Raw genomic sequence first — 22,900 nt, 5'->3', positions numbered from 1 at the left:
AAACACAGGGCCCGGGGCGTAATGAGCACTGGGACATCCGAGCCCACCTGCTTCCAAAGTCCCACCTTACAGCAGAGCAAATGAGCCCCCAGGTAAAGGTAGGGACCAGAGAGTATCTTTGGGCTCCAGTGCACGGACCCCATCACTCTACCCCCCCGCCTGCGCCTCTCCCCCACTCCCCACTCCGGGCATCTGAACCTGCGCAGCAGGTGACCCTGAGCCAGGACTGGCACACAGACTCCCCAGCTGCTGGGGGGTAGGAAGCCAGCAGCTCTAACTTCACCCTCTCCCTGTCCAGGACTTGTCATCAGATAAAGGGAGTGCTTCAGCCGAGGTCACACCCAGCCCTCTGGCCTCAATTCAGGACAGCTCTGCAGGGCTGTCCCTGCAGCTCCTAGTGGGGTCAGGTGAGGCCACGATTGCCACTGCATCGAGGCCCAGCTCTTTCCGCTGCCTTCACTTCCACAGGTGTTGATCCGCTGCCTGCTCCCCAGTAAGCTTCCTACACACAAACCCACATCTCAGATTATGTTTCCACAGTATCAATCGGTGACAGCGGGTTAGGAACCAGAGCAATCCCTTTGGGAACCAATGACAAAAACGACCCCCCCCCCACCATGGACACTAAACACTCATGGTACCTTCCCTCCTCAGCCTGGCACAGTCCCAGATTCTACAACACTGCACCCCGGGGTGGCCTTTACCAAATAACAGAGGAAACTGACCTGCCACCCCAAGGCTGGTAACCAACACCTCCACCACCCCCAGCTTCTTCTACCAATAACAAACATTTTTAGTGTTGACCACAAATACGTAGGCACCACCCAAGCACTGCTCACATACGAATCCACTGAACACTCACACCAACCCTAGGAGGTAGGAAATACGATCTCTTTTACAGATTAGGAAGCTAAGACAAAGAGAAATTAAGTAGCTTACCCAAACTCACACAACCAACAAGTGTCAGGGCTGAGATTCAACCCTCAGCGCTGCCCAACACAATTTTCTACCATGATGGAAATGTTCTAGATCGGGGCTGGCTAATGCGGTAGCCACTACCGAGAATCTGAAATGTGGCTAGGGCGACCAAGGGACTGAATTTTTAATTTTTTACTTAATTTTAATTAATTTAGATTTATTAAATAGTCACATGTGGACAGTATAGCTCTAGAAGCTTCCTTCTCCAAGTAAGGTCCCGGGGCCCAGATTATCAGCATTAGCTGGGAATCTGTCAGAAATGCAAACTCGTGCTTCCCCTCCCAGACCAAGTGGAGCAGAATTTCTGCAGGACAGGCTGTGCACTTTGGTGGCTAAAGCCCCCTAGATGGCCCCGTGGGCTGGAGCCAGGACTCCTAGCCCTGAACAGCATGGAACCCCTATTTGCAATCCTGTTGAAGAGAGAACAGGACCACACACCTGCCTCCCACCCAAAAACCCGTTCCCTTCCACCTTCTAAAGAACAGGAGGTGCACATTCATCTTATGCAAATTCAAGGTTATGCACCTGGGGCAAAGGGCAAGGTGGGAAAGAAATGGCCACAGAGACATCTGCTCCCAGCCCTTAGCGCTGCCGCCCCCTCTGCAGGACTCGCCCTGAGGGATGCAATTCCAGGGATCCTCATGGAAGGTTAAGGGGCTTTCTCAAGGGGTATTTTGACTGTAGTTTTCAACTAATGCACCGACCTTGGAAACTAATTCCCAGATAAAGAGGCAACTAAATGCTAAAGATTCAAAAAGGGGGAGGGGGTTCTGGAAATCTGCCCAAGATTAACGTTAAACATTCATGCTTTTGACCCAGTCTCTCCAGGCCTGGCAATGTCAAAAGGAAAGTTTCCAACACAGAACGTTCTGTTTGCCCGACATTACATCTAGGAATAAAGAGGGAGGACTTTCATTCATCTGACAAACACAAGTAAGACTGAACCAGCCAGATCCCTGACCTCAAGGAGCCCCCAACAACATGAACAGCAACAAGGCCAAGACTCAAAGAAAGCAGAGGCCATCTGCCAACAGGGACTCAACGTCCTGGCTCGAAGTCGAAAATCCTACAAAATCGCCCCAAAAATGCTTCTCAAGAGGGTCACTTCTTCCATTCACTTTGAATAATTCAGTGAAACTGTGAACGTAAGGAAAAACTGGACACAAACGAAATGACAAACAAAAGGCAACTTTTCAAGCCAAATGGCAAATCCCATTGGCTGAATGTAATGCAGGCATTACTCTTCCTGAAGCACTGCAACAAAATGTAAGAGTCTAACAGTTTAACGCCAGTGGAAATAGTCTGTCCCCCTTTCATGTGGGCTGGACTCAGTGATTTATTTCCAAATAATAGAGCAGAGGCAGATGGGGGGGCCTTACAAAGGAAAAATCTGGAAGACAGCACCTTGGCCAGGTGGTCAAGGCTTACATCTCCACTGACAAGCCACGCTGAGAGCAGGCGCCCCTGGACATGAGGTGAAGGAAAAGACATCACCTCCGTGACATTCTTCCCAAACACCTACCACTTCAGGCTACCCTCAACTCCAGTCTAATCATGACAAAAATATCAGACCAACACAACTGGAGGGACAGTCTACAGAATACCTGAGACATATCAATGTCATGAAAGACAAGGGAAGAGGAGAAACTGTCACAGCCCAGAGGAGACCAAAGGGACAGAACAATGAAGTGCAATGTGGGGTCCTGGGTTCGATCCCAGACCAGGGGAAGGATGCTGGCGGGAAAAAAAGGTGAACACCCAATAAAATCTAGGGTTTACTCAACAGTCATGAAGTAAAGGTGGTTTCTAAATTTTAACAAATATACCATGGTCATGAATGGTGCGAACCTTAGGGAAAACTGGCAAAGAGGCAGATGGGAACTCTGTGCTTTGTTGGCAACCTTTCTCTAAATTATTCCAAAATTTTAAAATTATTTAAAGAACAGGATATAAGATCATATGTATGGTAAGATTTTGATAAAGTAAAATGAAGAACAACACTGAGGATGAAAATCTACCCAAAAACACTGTAGCCAGAGTTAATGGTGCTGACCATTTAATGTCAAATTCATATAAATTTTGTCTGGTTTTCAGTATTTCCAAAGTTTTCTATAATGAACATGAGTTACTTTTATAATTTAAAAAAAAAGGTAGCAGTAAATAACAGTGGAAAAATAAACAATAAAATGTTGTGAAACACCTAGCCCAGGGTCAGTACTTGGAAGGAGATATAAGAACTAAAATCACAAGATGAAATTTTTAAACGGGCAAAGGACATAAACATTTCTCCAAAGAAGATATACAAACAGGAAAAAGTACATGAAAAGATGCTCCGCATCAGGAGGCATTAGGAAAACACGGATCAAAACCAAAATGAGATACTACTTACCACCCACTGGGATGGCAGGAAGGAAGGGAGGGAGGGAGGAAGGAAGGAAGGAAGAAGTGTTGGCAAGAAGGTGGTGAAAAATGGAATCCTTGTTGCACTGCTTGGTGGGAATATAAAATAGTTGCAACTGTTGTGGAAAACAGTAGGCAGTTCATTAAAAAATTAAACAGTATTACCATCTCATCCGGCAATTCCATTCCTGAGTAAGGCACAAAGGAAGTGAAAGCAGGGACTCGAAACCCACGTTCACAGAAACAATACTTAGAACAGCCGAAAGATGGAAGCACTTGGAGCAAGTGTCCCCTGATGGATGGATAGACACGATGTGGTATAGGGACACATGGAATATTATTTGGTCTTAAAGAGAAAGGAACTTCTGGGGGGAGGGTAGAGCACATGCTTAACATGCATGAGGTCCTGGGTTCAATCTCAGTACCTCCTCTAAAAATAAATAAGTAAATAAATAAACCTAATCCCTCCCCAAAAGAAAACTTAAAAAAAAAAAAAAGAAAGGAAATTCTGATGCATGCTACAGTGACATGGATGAACCTTGAAGACATTATGCTAAGTGAAATAAGCCAGTCATAAAAAGACAAATATGGCACCATTCCACTCATATGCAGCATCCAGAGTAGTCATACAGACAGAAAGTAGAAGAGAGGTTACCAGTGGCTGGGAGGAGCGGGAAATGGGACTCAGAGTTTAATGGGTACAGAGTTTCAGTTTTGCTAGATGAGAAGAGTCCTGGAGATGGACGGTGACAACAGTACAACAACAAGAAGGCACTTAATTTCACAGACGTGCACACTTAAAAGGACACAAATGAACTTACAAAACAGAGACAGACTCACAGACATAGAAAACAAACATGGTTACCGGGGGTGGGGGTGGGGAGTGGGGGTGGGGAGGGATCAACTGGGAGTTCGAGATTAGCAGATACTAACTACTATATATAAAACAGATACATAAAGTCCTACTGTATAGCACAGGGGACTACATTCAATACCTTGTAATAGCCTATCATGAAATGAATATGAAAAGGAAGATATATATGTATAACTGAGTCACTATGCTGTACACAAGACATGAATACAACATTGTAAACTGACTATACTTCAATTAAAAAAACAACAGTGTACACTTCAAATGGTAAGTTTGATGTTATGTCTATCTAAGCATAATGAAACAAATTAAATAAAGAGTTTTAGGTCACAGGTCAGGGTGGGGAAGGGAAAATTTCGGCCTTTTAACAGCTTCCAAGAGCACATTACAAAAAAAAAAAAAAAGGCAGCATCAAGTAGTGACGAATGAGCCACAGCTGCCCAGCTGGGCTGCCGTGAACAAGTGATCTAACCTCTCTTGGCCTCAGTGTCCCCAGAAAATGGACCAGAGGGTGCCAAGCTCGCCAGTCTGAGAGCATCCTTTCCGTAAGCTTCTCCCAATTCCACAAGCACAGAAAGCCCTCAGAACAGCGGCTGCTGCAAAGCAAATTCCCGACCAGTGCCATCTGCTGCCGTTTTGCCTCTCAAGAGGCTAAAAGATGAAACACGCACTCAGGCCAGGAAAACCCCGGGAGCAGAGACTGCCCGAGCCAGGCCAGCCCACAGCCTGCCTCCTGTCCCCAGAGCCTTTCCTTTGCTGCTGCGGCTCCTTTGTTTTCCTTCAGGAAACGCAATTCATGTGGGCAACAGGAAAAGAGGGGAACTGGCAGAACAGAAGTCAATGGCCCTTTCATTGGCACCTTGGTCAAAGTTTCTCTGGAAAACTCCCTCCGGACCTCACAGAACCACAGGAAAGGTGGGATCTTCCATGTGTTGACAGAGCAGCAGAGCTCTGCCCACTGGGAGGGAGGTCAGGGGCAGAAGGGTGGGCAAGGAACTAGGAATCCAGGCCAGAGCCAGACTTGCTCTCTACTGAAGGTTCTGAAAAGGACTTCTTTATGGAAGGCGTGCAAGAATCCATTCTGAGCCAGGAGGAGGCTTCCGTTTCTTAACAACAGAAGATGGAGAAGCAGACTTCGGAACCAAATCAACAACCCCAGCCCTACCGCGTGGAGAGAGGGCCCGGGGGCTCCCTCTGTCATCCCTGGGCCAACCTCAGCTGTGAATCACCCCAAAGCCACGGAGAAAGGAAACAGTTATAAGGGCTCCACCTCTGAGGGTGAAAGAGACCAGTGTGTACAAAATCCTCCAACTATAGGACCTCGCTGGATCTATCTCCAGAGCATGGGGGCAAAGCCCAGGGTGCGGGACACAGTGAATGCTGGCTGCGAGGAGGAGGAGGGAGGGAGAGCAGACGGACAGCTCACGCACAAAGCTGCTGGCCAACCTCACAGTATTACTGAACTTTCACCACTCCATGGTTACCGTGTGCAGATCATCCCATGGGGCGTGTATGGAAGGGACCACAGAGGCTCTGAAAACAACAAGTGATGGGGGACAGTGGCGTGACACCAAACTTCTTAGAGATGGAAAGACTTTCAGGAACAAGAGGGAAGAGTTGCAGAGGCAACCTGTTGCCTCACATATGATGCTGACCCCTCTTAACAGAGAGTGGAAGGAAGAAAAGACATTTCAAAATTTTAAAAGAAGTCTGATAGGAGGCTAAAATGATATAGTGATTGTCAAGTGTATAGCACAGTGCCTGGCATGCTGAGTGCTTGATAAATGGTGGTTTTTATTGTTACATTATTAGCAAGAACTGGATCATAACCTAAAAATAGGGGGGGAGGGTATAGCTCAGTGGTAGAGTGTGTGCTTAGCATGCATGAGGTCCTGGGTTCAATCAATATAATTAAAAATAAGCAACTAAAAATAAACAATAACAAATTTTAAAAAATCGATGAGAGAATGTTTAGCCTCTCCATAAATAAAGAAATGAAAATGTAAGCAAAAATCCACTGCTGCCTTTCACCCATCAGGTTAATAAAGGTCAAAGTCCAGTGATACAAGGAAATGAGTGCTCTCATGCACCACTGGTAGAAATGGAAATTGCTACTACCTCTCTCAAAATATTTTAGACCAGACGATGCTTGGCTGCCAGTATTTCTCTTCTAGGAATTCATCTGGCTCATATCCTCATTACACATGTTTACAAAAAGGGAGACCCGAAGGTTTTCATAGCAGCATTATTCTCCATGATAATAAAGGACCAGGAGCAGCTTTATGTCTATCAAGAAAGAAATGATTTTGCATCAATAAGCAAATCACCCTGCACCCATCCAAGGATAAACTGTGTTTGTTACAGAAATGTCTGGCACAGAGCGCTGTGTGTGCCGAAAGGGAACCACTCCAAGATGAACTGTCGAGGACACTGAATTAGACATTATCACATCGCCTGTCTCACGTCTGCCCAGTCCTTACAAACATCTCTGTTTAACTTGGATTACTTCTTTAGACTCAATCTCTCTCCCACCACGAAGTAAGGGCAGGCGCCAAGGGGATCCCGTTTCTCCCCAGAACACAGGAGCTCAAATGTGAAGGCCTCAAAGATGTAGTCCAAATGCTCCATGGCAGAGAAGTCATCTCTGCAGATGGGTTGGAATTTTCCACTGCGATGTGACCACCCACCGTGGGTGAAGGTTTTGTCACCATGACCCCCAGCACCGAGCATAGCGTCTGGCACCTGGTAAGTCCAATCTGACTTCATGAGGACCTTCCCACAGCACCAAACACACTCCAGTCCCCTTGGAATGTTTAAAGAAAGAATGAACGTTGGAATCCAAAATGATGCAGGAAAAAAAAACACAAAAATGTGAACGAATCTTACCTGTTTCTCCTGGTTTGGTCCACAGAATAAATCTGTTTTCTCAGCCAACTGGGAAGAGAGTTAAGGGAAAAAAAGAGAGAGAGAGGCAGAGAAACAAAGTTAGAAAACAGCACATGTCTAAGTGAGTTCCACAGGGTAGCACAATGGAAACAAGAAACGAAAAGGAAGTTTTCCCAATTAACTCGGGCATCTTGGGAAGAGCAGTTTCTCCTCGTAGTTGAAATGTCCAAGCTGAGCCACGGGGCCCCTTCAGCTCAGGCTGGCACTCCTTCAACTGGCACTTCTCTCTGACAGTATCTGTTAATCCCCCAAAAGCTGGTAAGAAAAATGGTAGCTATCAGAGGGCTCTGGTTTGCTGGAGGGACAGTAATTCCGACATCAGTCCCCTCAGACATGCATGACATCGAGGAGACAGTCCCAAGAAGGCCCTCAGGAAGCCAAGAGGTAGTGGCAGGTGGGAAATCCCGGACCCCAAGTCCAACATCCTTCGAACCATCAGCCTCACCCTTTCTTAAATCCTTTAAGAAACAAGACTCTGGTCCCCTCTCCAACACACCAGTGAGAGTTTCTGTCTCAGTTCCAATGCATTCCTCACCCAAGCAGGCCAAGGCCAAGGCCCAGCACTGAGAAAGGCTCTTCTGTGAGACACTGGGGAGTCCACAGCCACTCCTGGGCACCTACTGCATACAGGACACTCAGTGAGTCTCCAAGATGAAATGGCCCCTTTTTCCTTCTTTTGCCATATTGGCTAAAGGGAGCAGGATGAATGCCTGAGTGAGTGAATACAGAGATTAACATTACCTCTCAATGATGGTGGGTGTGGACGCGCTCATCACTTCCTGGTGTAAGATCTTCAAGCCAGAGAGCCACTTAGTTGCATCTTCCTTAGAGTCAGCTGGAGAGACAGGCCAGTGGAAATGCTGTGTTACTCCCTGAAGACCTCTGCTTAGAGACCCCAGCCCCGCCTCCCCAGCCCCACACAGACATGGGCGTGGGAGGAGCCTGTGCTGGTCTCTAGGACTTGCTTTTTGTCTAAGATGAGGCCATGGTGAGCCTACTGCAGAAGTGACAAGTGGGCAACTTTTTAAAAAGAGGTTTCACTTTAGTCCTACATTAATGAACAAGAGGCAGGACCTGGGATAACTTGGACCAGAATCCTGGGCAGCCCTCAGCATTTCTCCCATTTCCAGGCAAGGCCAGAGAAAGGAGTGGAACTGAGGCGATGCTGATGCCTGGGCGGGAAGGGGCAACAAGTCATTAAGAGCTCAGCATCGTCACCAAGTCCCAGTGCACCACTTCAGGGCTGTGTGACATTCAGCTGCTTACTTAACCACTCTGTGCCTCATTTCCACATCGGTAAAACGGAGCTGGCAATGCGAACACCTGATCCAGTTATTAAACATGTCCAAACCTCCAGGAACCCTGTCAGTGGGGACAAGAGCATGCCAGGGTTTCTGATCTCACTCTTCCTGTGCGAATGAGGAGAAAACTGAGGCTCAGAAGGGTTACAGAGCCAGTAAGTGAGAAGCTGTGATATGAATCCAGGTCTTGCCTATCTCTATACCTGACCTTGAATTCCAGGACTCTGGAAGAGGGACCCCAGAGTGGGACAGACATCAAGCTGGCATCCTGGGCTCCACCTTTTGCTTGGGCTCTCATGACTTCTCTACCACGAACAGTAGCCAAGCCACAGCCTGCCGGGGGGCTAAGTGGACACAGCTATGAAGGTTCATGGTCATGGGCCCCTCTCTGCCACCTGCCACACATCTATCAGACATTCACCCATCACTTCCCACAGCTTGCTGTTTCCCCTCTCCAAGCCCTTGTGCACACAGCGCCCTCCCACTGGACCATCCTCCCTCTTTCCTCCCAACTCCTACTGATGCCTCAAAACCCAGTTTAAAAGTCACCTCCTCTGCAAAGACTTCCTTAGAACTAGGCACTCTGTATTCTTACAGCATGCTATAATACGTACTGACTACAGCTCTTATCTAACTTCTGGTCCATATGCCTGTCTCCTCAAGTAGACTGTGAGCTCCTTAAAGGCAGCAGTTGGGTCTTAGACCTCTTTATAGCCCCACTGACATCTAGCACAACCCAGCACAGAGCATATGCTCAAAAGATGCCTGATGAAAGAATGAATGAGAAATTAAACCAATGAGAGCCCTATGGCCCTAAATTCAATGTCCCTAATGCTAGTCAGCTTTCATAGTTCCCCTCTCTTTGGTCTACTTTTAATGGTGTTTATTTTCTCTCTTGTCAATCATGATTGTTCACATGATTCACTCTATTGGACAGAAAATGTAACCTGACTTCAGCTCTTGGCACGAGTTGGGCAGGCTCTTAACATAATGGTTTCAATATCCCAGTGAGGTCAGTGTTACCAGTATTCCCATTTCACAGCTGAGCAAACTGCAGCTCAGAGAGGCTGAGTAGGTACAAAAGTCACAGAGCAAGAAAGAAGCAGGGTTACTATTCAAAACCACGGGGCCCCAAACACACAAGAGAGGGTGAGAAAGTGTGAGCATCCCACTAGAGAACCTTCTAGGAAGGAACTTGAGACACAGGGAGGGAGAAAAGCACACATTATGCACCCACCTGCTAAGCTGAGTGTGCTGAGGACGAACTGGGTGCCGTAAAAGATGGAAAAGCAGCAGTCTTCCTTCTGGCGGACTGCCTTCGCACGCTCGAAATCCTTGGAGTTCTTCCCCGGGCGGATTTCCTTTATCTCCATAATGTCCACTGGAAGGAGATACACAGGAGCCCATTAGCAGCTGGAGTTCCCCCAGGGACACAGCCACGTGCCTGCGCCCCGGACACACGCAGCCCAGCGAAGCCAAGCTGACCCAGCCCCTCAGCCCTGCTCGACTGCCAGGATTCTGCGTAAATAAATGGAAGGCTTGTTGTTTTAAGCCACAGAGTATTGGGATAGTTGTTGTCCAGCAACAGATAACAGGAAAAGGAGAAACCCATCCTCCCTAGAACCCCCACTGCCCACAACTATCAGGCCTGGATGTCCACTGGATCTAAGGGTGAACCCTACCCCCACAGAGTGGCCACCTGACCCAAGGGCGACCCCTTCTCCCAAAGGATGGCCACCAGATGTAAAGGAGACTCCCTCCCTCCCTGCTATAGGACGGCCAAGGAACAATGGACTGTCACAAAGAGCCAAGACCATCAATCCTTTCTTCTGTCAAAAAAGTATCTTCTCCTGGGATGGACCCATTCCATGTGCCCTCCTCACCTCCCATCACAAGCTAAAGGAGGGGTTGAGGGTCTCAGAAATGACCACAGTATCCCACACCCAGCACAGTGATGGGTTCAGGGATGAGCACATTTCCTAACCTGGACCCATCAGCATCCTCTGGGGACTTATGTGGACAGAGCTGTTCATAAAATTTCACCTACTGCTGCTATTGCCAGGCTGGCAGCCCTTGGGTCTATTCGAGCTTGAAGCCACTTCTGCCCTGGAGCACCCTTCTTACGTGACCCAATAAATTCTCTTTTTGGCTTTGGTTAGTAAGAAATGAGTTTCTGTCACTTGCAACCATAAGAGTCCCGGGACATATATGTCTATCCTTGCATTGAACAGAGAAACAGGAAGGTATTCCTGGAAATGAGAGGGTAGGGAAGGAGCCCTCAGCTTCGACTTGGGATCAAGGAAACAAACAGACCCCAGCGTAAACAAATGAACAAAGGTATTTTAGAGTCAGAGTTGAAAGAGCAGGAAAGGTTCATGGCCATACACACGTAAAAACAGAAGGCAGAGACAGAGAATTAAATTAGGAAAGGAAGAGGGCAGAATGAACTAAAAGCTTTCTGCTTTCTTACCATGGGTCTAACTGGACTGAAAACAGTTTAGGGAACTAGACTCATGAAGTAAAGTGAAAAGACTTTAAAATCAACAGTGTGCATTCTATACCCTGTGTGTGGTGGTGGTTACACACATCTACTCATGTGATAAAATTCCATAAAACTATACACCAAAACAAAAACACAAATTAACTGTACATAAAAAATGGTGAAAACTAATTAAGGCCTGTAGTTTAATAATATTTTACCAGTGTTCATTTCCTGGGTTTGGTAACTATGGTTATCAACGATGTTATCACCGGGGGAAGCTGGATGAATGGTACGCAGAAACTTGGGACTATTTCTGGAATGCTCGCATGAGTCTAAAATTGTTTCAAACTAAAAAGTTTTTTTAAATGTCTTATCTGCAAATCTCAAACTCCCAACTTATTCCTTCCCACCCCCTCTCCCCCTTGGTAACCGTAAGTTCATTTTCTGTCTGTGAGTCTGTTTCTGTTTTGTAAAGAAGTTCATTTCTGTCTTTTTTCTTTTTCAGATTCCACATGTGAGTGATAACATATGGTATTTTTCTTTCTCTTTCTGGCTTACTTCACTTAGAATGACATTCTCTAGGTCCATCCATGTTGCTACAAATGGCATTATTTTATTATTTTTATGGCTGAGTAATATTCCATTGCATACTAACTACTGTATATAAAATAGATAAATAGCAAGTCTCTTCCGTGTAGCACAGGGAACTATGTTTAATATTTTGTAGTAACCTATAATGAAAACAGATATATGTGTGTGTGTGTGTGTGTGTGTGTATGTATGTATATGTATGACTGAAACATTATCCTGTAACCAGAAATTAACACAACACTTTAAGCAGACTATACTTCAATTAAAAAAAAAAAACATCAATTATGGGTGGCCCTATTATTGGGAGGGTCTCTAAACCTTGGGGTACAGAGTATCCCCACTATTCATCAAACCCTGAAATCTAGGAATCTTTTACCTTCACTACTCAAAAACTAACAACAAAACAGAAACATTGTGTGCCTTGAAGTTCACAACCTTCTGCAAGATTATCTAAGAACATTAACAGTATTAAAGTTTATTCTCAGAAATTACTTACTTACTCACCCATCTGACTGCCAGTCAAGAGTCTAGTGACTTTAAGCAAATACTCTCTTTTTCCCTAGCCAGTCAATAATGATTCTCTAATCATTCTCTTTCCCCATGAAATATCTCCAGGAGGGAATCTCTGAATTGGCCTGTAAGCTTTTTCTCTCACAGCAAAAATTATAATAAAAATTTGATACATACGTAACTAAAGAAGAAAGCTCAGATACTGTAACACCATCTTCAGGCAATCACCACGTCTTCTCAACTCTACTTTCTAAAATGCTCTTGAATCTGTCGACTTCTATCCATTCCCAGGGCTGATGCCATAATCCAAGCTACCGGTACCTCCTGCTAGGTCTTCTGAAACAGCCAGAAGCTATTACCCCCAGAGTCGTCTTTACAAAGGACAGGCATGCCCATGCCACACTTGGGCTTCAAGACTGCTGGTGGCATCCCTGTGCTGTTAGGACCAAGAACCAAGGACCAGCGCTGACCTCGCCAATCCCATCTGGACCTGGATCAACTGCGCATCCTCACTGCCCAAGCTCCAGCCTCACTGGCGAATGGATCCTGCTCACTCATCCACAGGACATCAGCATGTGCTGCTGGCTCTACTGGGAATGCTCTTGGCATGTTTAGCTAAGAGTTCTACCTTCCAGTTTCAGCTCAGTCACCACCAAACTCACAGAAAATCCTCCCCCTCCTGCTGTTATACACCCCAAGTCCCTCTCCTCAGTAACACTGAACAGGCAAGTGCTTAGAGGTGTGAATTGTGGATTCATAGCTCTTTTCCTAAATGGTGCATCTTTCTGGAACACTGTATCCCCACCCCTAGCAGAGAAACTGGTACACAGGGGACCCAATAAATAGCTTTTGAAAGAGGAAGGAGACAGAGAGAGGGGGACACAGACAGGGACAGAATCAGGGATGAACACACAGAAACGGAGACACCCAAACAAGGTAAAAGATGGACAAAGACAATCAGATATGAAGAGAAGAAAAGCCACCCAGACAAGGAGGGGGAGATGCAATCACGCAACAAAGTCAGAAAGAAACATGGGAGGTCAGAATGAAATGTCAATGCCCACTCTGAAGATGCAGGCAACCCTGACCATCCCTACACCACCTTCTGCTTCAGCACAAGCTAGTATCCTTCGGAGGCCAGCCCCGTCCCAGGACAGGGCCACAGGCATCCACCCCCATCAGCGAGGACAGGTGGCCTCTATTATGTCACTGTGACCACTTCCTCCTTTCTTCTCCCCAGATAAGTACTGGCCTATTCATCATACTTCTGAAAAGACTACGCTTTTGGCACTGGATTGCCTTTGTTCTCTGTCAAAGATCAGTTGACTGTTTGTGTGGGTCTATTTCTGGGCTCTCTGCTCTGTTCCCTTGATCTGGCTATCTATTATTTCACCCATGTCTCACTGTGTGAAGACAGCAAGTCTCAAAGGGAGGCAGCATCCTCCTCTGACTTTGTTCTTCTTCAGTTTGCGCTGGCTGTTTCGGGTGTTTTTCCTCTCCATGTAAATTTTAGGATTGTCAGATTGTCAATACCTACAGAAGAGCTTGCTGGGATATTGATCGGAATTATGTTGACCGTAGATCAAGTTGGGAAGAACTCACATGTTGAGTCTTTCTATCCATAGAGTATTTATTCATCATACTTTTTAACCATCAGCCAGACATTCTGCTGGATATACTCAGTCCTGGCCCCCAAGGGTCTTACAGACACATCAGCTTCATCCATGAGAATAAAAATCAAGGCAATACTAACCATGTAAAACTCTTCCGAGCACGTTCTATATGCGGGGATCACACCAGGAAGTGAGTCTCACAGAGGCAGGGAGGCTGGCCTCTTGATCTCCCTGCCTCCAGCAGCTGGGAGAGAAGTGCACTGTCCTAGTAATGAGATCCAGGTGGGGCAAGACAGCACCCCTATACCGACTCATCAACTCTCATAACCACACTGTGAGGCAGGTACCACGACTCCGTATTATACAGATGGAGAGACAGGCATGGAGAGGTGAAGGACCTTGGCCAGGGTCATGAGCCAGCAAGTGGGAGCACCAGGATCTGAATCTCCATGTTGTTCCCCATGGTCAAGCAAGCGACTCTGAGAAGCCACAACAGGATAGGCAGCCCTCTTCCCACCGTGCTCTGCCAGCAAGTACCACCACACGTGCACACACAGCTGCCTCCTGCCCAAATCGGACGTCATTAAGTGACTTCTCCTCAACACCCTGTCCTTCTCCACTTCCCTGCACTGTTATTTTTGTCTGTGCTGTGAAGTGCCTCACCAGCACCAAGTGTATTTATGGCTTAATCTGTTTACCTGCAGATCTGCTCTCTCCTCTAAGCCCCAGGAGAACAGGGGTCCTGCCCACCCTGTTCAAAATGGGACCCTCATGGATGGAGCCAACAGAGCCTGGCTCAGAGCAGAAACACAGATATTCGTGGAATAAATGATTAGGCTTCTCAGGTGTCTTGGTTTGGCTTCCCCCAGAAGCTGACCCTGAGACAAGGATTTGAGCACACACTGTTTATTTGGGAGCTGATCCCAAGAAACACCAGCAGAGTAGCAGGGAAATGAGACAGAATAAGGGAGAAGCTGACAAGGAGGTTGCTATGTTATCAAGCTGGTACCCCAAGGCCACCTGGAGCTGATGCCATGGGATCTGGGAGTCCCTCAGAGTCTGCCCCACCAAGAAGCAAGGGAGCTGCAGTATTTATCCCTCAACCCCCATCTGCTCCTGGTTGGGGGCTGCTTCTGGGGGCCTTAACTCCCCAGGCCTCAGGCAGAGGGACACACTGTTCACAGCAGAGTGCCTTCAGCATGCAGAAGTGAATGCTATAGCGTCAGTGTCAGCCCACAGCATCCTCTCCTATGTTACGTCACTGATCGAGTAGTTTCTGTGCTACACCCAGGGGATGCAGGGATCAGATGTTCGAGAGGTCAAAATCCCAGTATCTCTCTGGTTCAGGCAGAACACTAAAGGATGCAGACAAGTCCTAGTTACTGAAGAGAAGAGCTTCTCTGGGCTCCCCCGGGAGAGCCGCTATCTGGAGACGAGATAAGATGTTACTGCCCCTGTACGTTCTGTGCCCCCAAAGGTACCCTGGGTCAGCAGATGGTTCTGGAATTACAGGTACCATTGCACCCTCTCGCTCACTCCTTTTTAATATGACAGCTTTATTAAGACAGAGTTCACATGCCACACAAGTCATCCACTTCAAGTGTACAATTCAGTGGTTTTTAAAAGATGCACAGATTTCGGCCACCACCACCAGAATCAATGTTAGAACATTTTCATCACCACAGAAAGAAATTTTTGAGCCTCCACACTCCCCTCTCAAGCCCACACCAGCCCCTGGAAACCACTCATCTGCTTTTTGTATAGATTTGCCTATTTTAGACATCTCATATCGAGGGAATCACACAATACATGGTCTTTGGTGTCTGGCTTTTTCCATGCAGATTCCTTTTCATGGCTGAGTAAGATTCTACTGTGTGGACAGACCACATCTGGTTTATCCATTCATCCACTGATGGACATTCAGGTTGTTTCCACCTTGTAGCTCCTGCAAATAGTGCGGCAATGAACATTTGCATACAAGTTTTTTTTTTTGAACACCTGTTTTCAATTATCTCAGGTTTCTTATAGGAGCAGAAACTGGTCCTCTACTGACTACACCCTCAGGGCTGCAGGTGTAATGATGAGGTGACCCCTTCACGCCATGCAGCTGACCAGCCACCAACCTGAGCCGGAAAAGTCACTCGTACATAGGTGGAAAGTCACTGCTGGCCCTAAGCTTGTGGCTGGGCCTCCGTGAGCCACCACTAAGCCCTTCACAGCTGTCACCACCACTTTCCAGGCCTTCTGGGCCAGCAGGGGCCACCTTCAGAAACACAGAGTTGCCCACAGTCTGGCCACCCTCTTGATTATCAGGAGTCCCAGGAAGTCAGAAAGGAAATCCCTGAGCAGTAGGAGTAGTTTTCTATTTGGTAATTGGCAGAGTCTGCGGGGCCTGGTGGGCATTTTTTTTGACATGCCCTGCACTTGATCTCACACCTCCTGGAGGCACCTAGTGGAAGCATGGTCCCACTAATTTTTAACTAATAAAGTTGTAGTAACTCTGAAGCACTAGATAATTATTTAAAAAATTTTTTTTTATTGAAGTATAGTTGATTTACAATGTTGTGTTAGTTTCTGCTGTACAGCATAGTGATTCAGTCATATATATGTATTATTTTTCATATTCTTTTAAACTATAGGTTATTACATGCTACTGAAATATAGTTTCCTGTGCTATAGAGTAGGAACTTGTTGTTTATCTATTTTATATACAATAGTCTGTATCTGCTACTCCAAAACTCCTAATTTATCCCTCCCTCCTCCTTTCTTCTTCAGTAACATAACTTTGTTTTCCATGTCTGTAGTCTGTTTCTATTTTGTAAGCAAGTTCACTGGTGCCATTTTTTCAGATTCCACATATAAGTAGTATCATATGATATTTGTCTTTCTCTGTCTGACTTACTTCACTAAGAACGATCATCTCTAGGTCCATCCATGTTGCTACAAATGGCATTATTTCATTCTTTTTTATGGCTGAGTAGTATTCCTGTGTGCGTGTGTGTGACTCCAATCACCTATTGATGGACATTCAGGTTACCTCCATGTCTTGGATAATAAATAGTGCTGCTGTGTACATTGGGGTGCATGTATCTTCTCAAATTAGAGTCTTCTCTGGATATATGCCCAGGAGTGGGATTGCTGGTCAGCTATTATTTTTTAAATTATTAATATAACTAACTAAGGATGGATTCATATAAGGCACAAGAAAAAACACAGTCTCTCAATTTATCTGTTGGAGAAATTGAAGAGGCATATCCATACGTACTGATGTGGAAAAACTCCCCACCAGCTTACATGAGAAGGATACCAGACTTACGTGCCTGCATCTGTGCATGTGTGGGTCCACATGTATGTACACTTATGTGCACCCACATATTGTATACACGTGCCTGTTGCTATTTGAATTCTATCTGAATATCTACAATAACCTGCAAACATTTTTTACTTGAAATGCACCACCCAGATCACACGCCTGCTGTAGGAATACAGGAAGCTCATGTGCAGGCACCAGTGGAAACATCAGCGTGTTATCAGAATGCATCAGGGAGGAACACATCCCATGCTCTCGGTGCTGAAAATCATCAGGCACTAAACCTAGTGTCCCGCCCACTCTGAGTCCTAGTGTTTACTTCCAACCAGTGAACTACCAACTGGAGTCCAATTCAGATGATATCTTTAGTATTTTTAACAGATGACTTCATTGTCATTTCTGTTAAGTTACAAAGTAGTCATAGGGCAGAAAAAAAAAGTCAAAATCCAGAACCCATACTGTATACTGTCATAGGCACTAGTAAAGTTAAGTTCAGTAAAGCATCAAATAACTAGGTATTTGTTGCTGTCAATGATTTGTATTCTTAAAGAAATATCAGAGAGGTTTGCTTCTAGCTGTTTAAGGGTGTTAAGCAATACTGGGGAAACTGGCTGGGTTTCTTCAATCTGTTAGTAATATACCACCACTTGTATTCATGTAATATGACGTAATACTCTGCTGTCCAGAGAAAGATGCTCTCCATCGTGTTTTCAGGAATGCATTAGGTTCAGCTAAGGAGGGACGACTACATTTGTACATATGCACGTATGTGGGTAAAAGCATGAGAAAAGGTTAAAAAAAAGAGAAAGAGAGAGAGGTTCCTACCAATGTGCTGACAATAAGGGTGGCTGGTGGGAAGGTGGTGGGTAAATGGTGGCAAGGGTAGTCTGATCTGCATCAGCTGAATTTCTGCCAAGGACACAGAGTCCGTAAGACAAGTGACTTTATTTTCACCACTGGCTCTGGTGGCCAGAGCTCGGGCCAAACACGCTCGTGCGGTCAGGCTCTGTAGCTGGGCTTCCTGCTTGAAGAAGTGAGATAACATAGCCACAGCAGCGAGGTCTTGTCTCTGCACACCCCCTTCCCGGCATCACCTTGAGTCTTCCCCAGGTCCTGTCACCCCTCCCACCACCCTCCCCACCCACTGCCCACAGATGCACACTTGGGGTTTTCTGCCCCCTTTGCCGATTGTCCCCATGACCCTGTTCTTCAACTCTTGTTTCCTTCCTCCTCCCACTCTTGATTCTGGGCTGCTCTCAGGCGGCCCCCTCATACTTGGAACATTTTCTTACCCTGATGCCAGGCACGCAGCCTTTTCCCCAGTCTCCTCACTCCACCTCAAGGGGTGCCACCTGCCAAAGCACTTAACCAAAGATCTTCAGGGAAGCTTCAGATGTATCCAAGGGGAAGACAGACAGACAAGTCTTGGGCACCTTCCTATACAGAAACCCCACCCTCCTTTCCACCTTCCAGTCATTCAACCCATCAGGGATTTAATGGGCATCATGCTGAGTGCCAGGGAGGAAGTCAGCAGGCACGCTCTCCACCCTCTCTCCACCCTCGGAAGCTCAGAGCGTACAAGGGAAGACAGACCCTGACCAAATCGGCAGGTGGGGACGTAAAGCTACCACCATGCTCAACACCTCAAAGGAGCAAACTCAAGTCCACAGGGGGACTTCCCCCCAGCAAGGAGAAGAAAGGCTTCTAGAGAGTGTGCATCTTGGCTGAGTTCTGAAGGCTGCAGTTAACCTGGTGAAGGGGGAGGAGAAAGCCCTGGAAGTAGTCCCAGGCTCCGGAGACCCTGGTTCAAAGCCCAGCTCTGCTCCCCAACGACGCCTGGGAGCTTGGGCCAGTCACCTCCCTTCTCTCTGCTCTTTCCTCATCCACGCACACAGTGTAACAGTATCTCCTTCCCTGACATGCTTTGCAAAGGAGATGAAGTTACATGAAATAAAAACTGCGTGGCCCCAGGAGGTCTTCCAGTAGCTCAGGGTTGTTGAGCTACCGGGATGACTGTTCTTTCACAGCATCTTTCAGTAACACCTTCGTCACTGCTGCTGTTTCACTTTGTCTCAGTGTTGCTCTGTCTCGGTGAAGGACTCTGCTTTAAAAAGCCAAGCGTGTGGAGTTATTTTACATACATGGCAGCATCTGACCTTGAAGCCAGATAAATAACTGAGATGCACCGCAGAACACATAGTTTTAAGAGGTTCAAAGCGGGAAAGAGCCCAACTTTAGAAGAATCTAGGAGACACAAGCTTAAAGTCCCACTTATGTGTCCCAGCTGTGCACCTTAGGACAGGTTTCTTTATTCTGGTTTAGCCTCCACCTTCTCGTCAGTAAAATGGTGAAATAATATCCATCCCATAGGGAGATATACCTGAAAATCTGGTAAATGCAAACTGCTCTGAGTTTGAGATATTAAAAATTATTTTAAAGCCTAGAGATGGGGAATGAGACTGTGCTGACAGCCAGCAGGGAATATCTCACTTCATGCTTCCATACAGAGCTCTTCTAGATTAACATCAAATAATTAGGTAGCTGTTACTGTAATGCTTTGTATTCGTGCACAAATGTTTGATGGACAGTTTGATAGGTGTTTAAGAGTTTCAAGCGATACTGGAGAAATCAACCAGCCTTCTCCTCCCTCTGGGGACACCCTCTCCCCAGGGAGCAGTGGACACTCTGACAAGAGAGTCTGGAAGGATGAACCGGGCATGCCTAGAGCAGGCTCCTTGTCCAATTTTGGTCCAATCTGCCCCTCTGGAAGCACATGTCCTGCCCTACTCCCACTGCTCGGAGTGGAACGGCCTCCAGGACACCTGCAGGCATCCCACAGTGCCAGTGACAAGTCAGGGGGCAGGGGACAGAGATCAGCTCTAAACCAGACTCTCCAGGCAACTCAAACACAGAGCAAACCTCCTCATAGCCAGTTACCAGCACCCTGTGTTTCAGTTCTTAATCATTTCCAAACTCAAGAGAAGAGGAGAAAAAGAGGAGCCTGATGATGAGCTGGTCAGCTAAAACCCCGAAGACTCACCATCAAATAATTCTTTAAATAGTCACTGCTTCAGTGTCACTTAAATTAAATGTTTTCTCCCCCTGCCGAAACTAAATGAAAACAATCCCATGCATGTGATGCGGGAGATGGCTTTCATAGCACTCACCTTTTGTTATGTCTTAATTGTGATGTATTTTAATATGAATTGGAAAAATACTGACCTAGCAGCTTCTAAACTGAGCTCAAAGTTTTTTCTACACAAATTTAAGTTAAAAAGAGTCCATTTTAAAATATGTATTAGGTATGAAACAGGTGGTGGGCAGATGATGACAAAAATCGTTCAGGCATTTAAGGAAGGACTCACTCCCTTACGCGTGGCCTGTTAAAATTTTAATTTGCTTTGTTTTAAACCAATACTGTGAATCAAAATTACACAGAAGGCTTTCAGTGTACAAAGGCTATATATACATTTCCCCCCCATTGGATCAACCAGTTTTTGGTTTGGGGTTTTCTTGGAGCCATATATGCTTCTGACAATATTTCTCAAATTTCAGTCATTTGATAATCAACTTTGTGAACTCCACCATACCTGCATAGTGTCGGCACTGTTTGTCTAATATTTGTCTTCAAATCAAATCCAGAAAATAAAATCTAAAATACCCTTTTTCACTTGAATAGATATATTACAAAAATGAGTTTATGTCTTCGGTAAAAAGAAAACCAATTCCGCCCACTGTATATAATAGGAATTGTAAAATAATGGTCAGTGGAAACAGGACAGTATTACTAAGTTCTGCCCAGAAACAGTGATGTCAAAAGCAAACCCTCGGGTGCTTATGAGTTACAAGAGAAAAGGAGTAATTGTTAGAGGGTGTGAGGTCGAGTTTGCCACCTTAAGACTCACAGAGGTAGAAAGAGCGGTGTTACCTCATGGGGACAGCAGTCACTGAGCTGTAAATTTGAGCTCACACTCACCACTTGGGGATTTTACCGTATGTTAAATGACACCTTATTAATGAAAACTTGTGTCTTTCAAAATGAGACGTGTAAGAATTCAGAAATAGAGGTGGATGTGGTTATTAAGAGGGATCCTGGTGGTGACAGAACTTCTGTATCTTGACTATGGAGGTGGATACAGGAATCCACACACGTGATAAAAGTATACAGAACTAAACACATACAGACATAAGAGGACAAAGAAAACCGGGGAAATTTCAGTAAGATGGGTCCTGGATTAATCAGGGTCCGCGTCCTGGCTGCCATGTGACACTACAGTTTTACAAGATGTTACCGTTGGGGGAACTGAGATGAATCTTTAATTATCTCAATAAAATTTTCAACTGAAAATACAGAGTATCAAGAAAGAAAAAATTAGGGGGGATATAGCTCAAATGGTAGAGTGCATGCCTAGCATACATGAGGTCCTATGTTCAATCCCCAGTAACTCCATTTAAAAAAAAAACTAATAGTAAATAAGTAAATAGACCTAATGACCTAACCCAACAAAAGAAAGAAAGAACGAAAGAAAGAAAGGAAGAATAAAACAAGCCATGCTAGTACCAAACAGATGTTCTTCTTGACATGATCTGAAAGACTGAAAGTTAGCTTCCAAGGGCATCAAACTCCCACCACTGGTCCAGGTTCCTGGGGCACTGCCTGGAAATCACGCTTTGCCAGGGCACCGGAGCATGGTCTCCCCTGGGGGACACTGGAGACAGCATTCCTTACCCCTCTCATGGCTGCACGGCTGCTTCTCTAGTCTAGGAGCTGACGCTGGGCTCCGGCCTCCACCAGGATCCATACTATTTCTAGCTGGACCAAAATAAATGTGCATGCGGCGGCTGATAAGCCCATCACTGAAACCGAGAGGAAGTGGCCTGCAGGGGGCCCACAGCAGGGCCTGGCTTGGGGGCCCACACATTTTGCAAAGGCCAAGGACGGCAACCAAGAACAAATTTCTATGCAAGGAGCTTGGGGAAGGGCAGAGTGAATTCCCCTTGTGACAACAGCCTCTCATCTCATCACCCCTTCCCTGACCTCAGTCCAACCAGCAGCACTGCACATCACATGCTCTTTTTTTGGTGGGGGGGTGATTAGATGTATTTATTTATTTTTATTGGAGGTATTGGGGATTGAATCCAAAACCTCATGCACACTAGGCACACACTCTACCACTGAACTACACCTGCCACCCCCACCACCACATGCTCATTCTTTGAGTCTGATGGTTCTTTTCTTATTGTTTTTTAAAAGGAACAGAAAGGTTCTGAGAATATAGACAATTATCTCAACTTTGACCAGTGGGTGTAGAGAAAATTCTAGAGGTTGACTGATGTCAAATCCTCCCGTGGAAAAGCACAGGTCCTCATCTTCCTAGCAGGGAACTCTTGGCTTCAGAGGAAACCAAAGAGAAGAGGGAAGGGAAGCCACATCCATAAAAACATATAGTACAGCCAGGCAGCAGACCAGGGGTTCTGACACGTGTGCATCCACATGAGCAGAGATCATCATGTGCATTCCAAAGACAGGGAAACTGAGGCAGAGATTCAGGGCTTCCCAAGGCTACACTGGTGGAGCCAGGACTTAAACCCCAGCAGTCTACCTCCCAGCCTGTACTCTTAACCACTCAACCTACACAGGGAAGGATGAGTTTGTTCCTTTCCAAGGAAGACCTCCCTCTGCTCAGACCTCAACCTGGCCCAGGTGAGTCCTGCTGGGTTCTTCCTCTCAGGGGCGTCCTTGCAAGGATTCCAACCCGCAAACCCCTACGGCTGCTGCAGCTGAGAGTTCACGATCTACTGACCATCAGCCAAATACTTGGGGTCCACCACCTCAGTGGTACCTCCCGTGGCCCTAAGAGGTGAGTGGCCACTGTTATCAGACCTCCATTCTGCAGA

General features: G+C 46.1%; 1 protein-coding gene across 3 annotated transcripts in view; it reads right to left on the bottom strand.

Moving 5' to 3' along the window:
• PLCG2 (phospholipase C gamma 2) overlaps positions 1–22,900 on the bottom strand; it is a 139,441-nt gene that overhangs the window by 77,638 nt on the left and 38,903 nt on the right. For all 3 annotated transcript variants that reach the window (XM_072967808.1, XM_072967810.1, XM_072967809.1), the window contains exons 3-5: positions 9,734–9,877; positions 7,937–8,030; positions 7,136–7,183 (exon numbers count right to left, since the gene is read on the bottom strand). In XM_072967808.1, coding sequence (XP_072823909.1) covers positions 7,136–7,183; positions 7,937–8,030; positions 9,734–9,877 — 286 coding nt within the window. The remainder of the gene's footprint in view (positions 1–7,135; positions 7,184–7,936; positions 8,031–9,733; positions 9,878–22,900) is intronic.

This window comes from Vicugna pacos, chromosome 9 (genome assembly GCF_048564905.1).
Source record: "Vicugna pacos chromosome 9, VicPac4, whole genome shotgun sequence".
NCBI lineage: Eukaryota > Metazoa > Chordata > Mammalia > Artiodactyla > Camelidae > Vicugna > Vicugna pacos.
The sequence above is the reverse complement of the archived record's forward strand: the minus strand, read 5'-3'. Positions and strand labels throughout refer to the sequence as shown.